Source organism: Galeopterus variegatus, unplaced genomic scaffold (genome assembly GCF_000696425.1).
Source record: "Galeopterus variegatus unplaced genomic scaffold, G_variegatus-3.0.2 Scaffold4804, whole genome shotgun sequence".
Taxonomy (NCBI): Eukaryota; Metazoa; Chordata; class Mammalia; order Dermoptera; family Cynocephalidae; genus Galeopterus; species Galeopterus variegatus.
Window position 1 is genome coordinate 138,920 of NW_007730915.1, and position 4,952 is coordinate 143,871.

General features: G+C 48.9%; 1 protein-coding gene across 1 annotated transcript in view; it reads left to right on the plus strand.

Annotated features, from left to right (window-relative positions):
* Positions 1–3,028, plus strand: part of LOC103603822 (contactin-associated protein-like 3) — a 103,851-nt gene extending 100,823 nt beyond the window's left edge. Inside the window, exon 21 of the mRNA XM_008588409.1 lies at positions 2,610–3,028. Coding sequence (XP_008586631.1) covers positions 2,610–2,803 — 194 coding nt within the window. The 3' untranslated portion in view covers positions 2,804–3,028. The remainder of the gene's footprint in view (positions 1–2,609) is intronic.
* The last annotated feature ends 1,924 nt before the right edge of the window (positions 3,029–4,952 follow it).

Here is a 4,952-nt window from a genome sequence, read left to right on the forward strand (position 1 = left end):
TTTCCATACATGTACACAACTGGTGTACAATATTTTTAATTGAAGAGATGGACCATTGTTTTAAGATTAAACAATTTTTAAGATATATATCAAAACTGATATGAAAATCAAGCATTCTTTCCCCCCAGCAAGGTTTTGAGAGTGTTGCCAATTGTGTCTGATCATCATCAGGTCACCGGTTCTCTGGCGCCTGCCAGCACCCAGGGAGGTACAGGGCTACTCCGTGACACTTACGGAGGTAAAGTGGCCTGCCCCGTCTCTGAGCAGGTCCTCTGGGGCCCCTGGTCATGCGCCCACAGCCCTGGCCAGGCCACTTCTGGCTGAGCCGCTTGGCCCGGCACCAGCCTCACGGCAAGTCTGGGAAACATTCAGGTTTCACAGAGCTTGGGTCACACCCCTGCAGACGCCAGCATCTCCAGTCCTCCACAGTTCCCCCTTTCCTAATTATTGAAGCACGTCACAGGCGCCTCCTTACAAACAAATCCAGCAGACGAAATGAGCTCCGCTGGGGCCTGGCTTGGGACTGCAGGTCTGGAAAGGCAGCTCGATGTGTCAGATACACATACTAACATGTTACACGGGCAGCATGAGAAGAGCTTCCACCACTGTGCAAAACCTAAATTGGAAATAGAGCAAGGGAAAAGTGTCCAGTGTTTTAAAATGGGATCCCACATATGAAATCCTCCCCCATGTTCTTTCACTATGTTCAGATATGTGTGCACAGAGAGATTGGACTGGCAACCACAGACCACTTGTTCTGGGTAATTGTACTGCTTCTGATTGAGGATAACCATAAGACTTTCCAGGTAGAGCAGAGTAGTCCTTTAAGGTTGGGTTTTGTGCCTTCTAGAGCTATTCTAGAAAAGAGGCTGGCTTTACTCCCCAGAGAGCCACGCTGGCTCCTGATGGGGGCTGGGAGGAGAGTGTCTTCCCGGGGATCCCCTGCTGCAGTGTCCAGGGTTTCCACCTCTGTAAAGACCGAGCAGTTCTGTGATGACCCTGCAGGGAGGCTTGTCTAAAGCCAGGAGGTCTCCTTCTGGCATCTCAGCACCTTGGCCTCCAGGATGTCCCACAGATTGCTGGATTCTCTGCAATGGAGTGTGTGCCTCGTGGGCAACACTGATCGACCCTGTGGGGTCATCCTGTTGGGCCCTTTCCCGTGATCTGCATTTAAGATGCCCTTTCTCCCCTGTTTGCAAATAAACTAAATATGGAAGAAGGGAGAATTAAGGTCTTGCAACACAGAACTCTGGCAAGTCAGAGGCTGTGGAGGCTTCCAGCAGATGGACAGGTGGATGGGCAGGTGTCAGAGAGGCCACCTGCCCAGAGATATGGTTACCTGGAGCTGCTGCCATGGTCCTGGCTGCTTCGGCTGCCCAAGCTCTGTTCAGATCATGTGTTTCATTGAACGGTGAATGAAGGTAAAGTTACACTCAATCATCGCCCACACCACCATGAAACCCAAATTAGAAGAGAGACCGTGGGAGGCCCCCACACAGCACATGCCCCAAACGCACGGTCCTCATCAGGTCATGAGGCTTCGAGTCAGCTGGGCCCTGCTGCGGTGGATCCCTTCACAAGGACCACAGAGACGTGCTCCATTTCCATGGCTGCCTTTGCAGTTCCTGCATTTTCTAACAGTCCTCATCAGGTCATGAGGCTTCGAGTCAGCTGGGCCCTGCTGCGGTGGATCCCTTCCCAAGGACCACAGAGACGTGCTCCATTTCCATGGCTGCCTTTGCAGTTCCTGCATTTTCTAACACAAATGGAAATGTTGCATTAATGGTCCTTAAATGTACATAATTAGCAAGTGATATGTTACATTTATTTACAAATATTCTGCAACTTACATTTGATATCTCATTTTTGCTGGTGTATTAACTTGAATAAATATTTTGCCCTGATATAGCTCAGAGTGTTTCAGATTTGGATGTGCGCAAGGATCACAGGAGAGCTTTCTAAAATCACCCATTTCTCCCACCCAGAGCTTTGTACTAAACTTTTCTAATGTGCATTGAGGTTGAGAACCACAGGCACTGGTTTTAGTCATCAGACATTTTCAAGCGGAGATTTTAAATAACAACAGGAGCCATTCATATATAGAGAGAGCAAGAGAGAGCAAGAGATCAATCATATATCACCATAATTCAGTATGCCATGCCCAAGTTATTTAAAAATAATTTTATTAAAATGTACGATTTAGTTCCCTTGACAAAACTACTGAAAACGTTGTGAAAGCATAGTATGGTGGATTCTGTCCTTTTAAACTTACTAGAGCGTCTGCTCATCAGCACGAACAGTACGTAAGGTCCAGGAGACATACGTGTATCTGCTTCTGGATGCGTTTAATGGAACCTCGTCATGATTTGCTTGGAAAGTAAAGGTGCAGAACAGAGCTATGCCCACGGCACCAATAGAAAAGTTAAACCAAATGGTGTGACAACACGTGGCCTAGACTCCCTGGAGTTTTGATGTCCCCAGTTTATGGTAAAACGTGGGCCTGGTGTATGTGGGATACGGTGTCAGTTTGGCTCCGGGTGATGAAATGTGCACTTGGCCTCAGGGTTGCCGGGCATATCCTGACTCTGGCTCCGTCCTCCCCTCTCCAGGTGTGATCGCTGTGGTGGCGTTTGTCTTGCTGTGCCTCGCCGCCGTAGCCATCCGCCTGTATCAGCAGAAGAGCTTGTACACACCCAGGGAGGCGAAACGGCCAGAGAACCAAGGCACCACCGAGGCCGTGCTCAGGTGCGAGCTCAGGGTGCAGAGCGTGGAGCGTGGGAACCAGAAGGAGCACTTCTTCTGAGTGGGACGGGGCCTAACGCGTTGTCACCGCAGCTGGGCTTCCCTGCTACGCCGGGGCTCCAGATGGCCAGAAACTGCCTTGACAGATGCAGCGGGCGGCACGTGATCGCCCTGCACAGAGGCCGCCCCTTGGAGGGCCCAGGGAAGCCTCCCCCCTGTGCATTTTATGTTACCATGAATTGGATAGCTTCATAATCCGTGTTAGTTTCCTATACCCTGAAGTGATTTACACTGAAGTTAACCTTGCTCGGTGACCGTCGGAGGGCCCAGGGAAGCCTCCCCCCTGTGCATTTTATGTTACCATGAATTGGATAGCTTCATAACCCGTGTTAGTTTCCTATACCCTGAAGTGATTTACACTGAAGTTAACCTTGCTCGGTGACCGTGGGGTCCGAAAGGGAGACTTGCTGGGAGTCCTCCGCTCCTCACACTTGGACCTGTGGCTCTGATTTACTCGCACACGGGCTGTGTCTGGTCACCACTTTCCTTTCCACAGGGCTGAGCATCTCTCCTGACCGTGTCCATTGAATAGTCACACATCCCTGTGAGCCACAGCCACGTGGCCAAACATAAACAGCCTCCGGCCTTCTTTGCCGGTGCACACCAAGCTTGTTCCTCTGTTGAGACTTCTCTTTTGGTTTGTTTGCACTGCTTTTATTGACTTTTTCCTGTTCACATGTTCATGGTGAGGATGGATACGTCTGGTGCTAAATGCCAGTCTTCAGCCATGACACGTGGCAACATTCAGATGGTGCGGAGTCAACGAGGTGTGACGTTGGCCTCTTGCTTCCTCCTCTTTGTGTGTCATCGAGGTCTGTCACAGACACCCAGCAGTAATGCTGATCTCACAAAGGTTTTTTTTTCCTTTAAAAAAACACAAAAAATTAAAATCGAAGAGCAGAAAGAGCCACAAATTCTTAATACTGAAAATGTATTTTTATTTGCATCTGCAATACGTGAATGATACACAATGTAAGTTTATTTCTCTAAACTCCTGGGTGATGATGTTGACTTTCTTTGTGATGGTAAATCTTGCCTGGTGGGCTTGGTGTTCCCTCGTGGTCTCACAGAAGTTTCCTTGCTCCTCGGCCGCTGTATTCCGTGTAGCTGTGCTCTCGCATGTTAGACAGCCAGTCATGCTCCAGGTCACACTTCCTTTCTGAACTGCAAGCTGCAGCCACGTGCCCAGCTGGACAGCAGGAGGATGCTCAAGTCCACTGCTCTGCTCTCAATTCCAGGATGCAGGAGCCCATCTTTCAGAGTTACCAAAGCCAGCGTGTGGTGCTGACCCCTTATTCTTGGGGTGCAGACCAAGAGAGGAGTGCATGGCAGATAAGTCCATGAACTGTCTGGCAATTAACTTTGGATCCCTGATCAATGACTCTGTTGCACAAGGCCCCTCTTTGGGTCCCATAAAACCAGGGAACAAAAGGCCTGCCCTCTGTGCACCTGCCCTGAGCCTGTGAGGAGGCTCCTGAACATGTCCACACGAGGGAAGGCCATGACTTCTGTGCTGTTTTCTACTTTACATCTACTTTTCTGTGTCCACCTTTTAAAAAAATCAGAAACCATGTTACTTCTGTCTTAATTCATCTGTTTTAAATGGCTATCCTTTCTTATAATGCTATTGCCCTGTTGATTGTTCTGTAAATCTAAGGTTCTGAATGAACACAGTGACTTTAGAAGAACATGTACTGGCCAGTGGTGTACACATCCCCCTACAGGTGTCTAGTGGCTACGGAAGGAGTCAAGAGAGAGGGTCAGCGTGGCACTGCAGAGCTGGGTGCAGACACCGTGGCTTTGCGGCAGAGCTGCAGGTGAGGGGCACTCACGGGGCCCTGCATGTCCCCAGGTGGACGGATGGGGGCTCACACCCAGCACTGACCACCCTCCCCAGGAAGCTGAACAGGCAGCCAAAGTGCACGGAGGCCTCCCAAGCCAACGTTGCCCTCCTTGATTTGTAAACTTCACCTTCTTGCTTGTTAATAAAGCAGGATCTTTGAAATAAAATGAGTAATATATTTTAAGAGAATTTATAAAACATTTTTAAAGCATGAAATTAGAGTTCTTTAAGCAGTAAACAAAGGTGTAATGCATGCATCTGTTTGTATTTCTTTACACCTCATGAATTATCCTAGGATTGTTTTTAT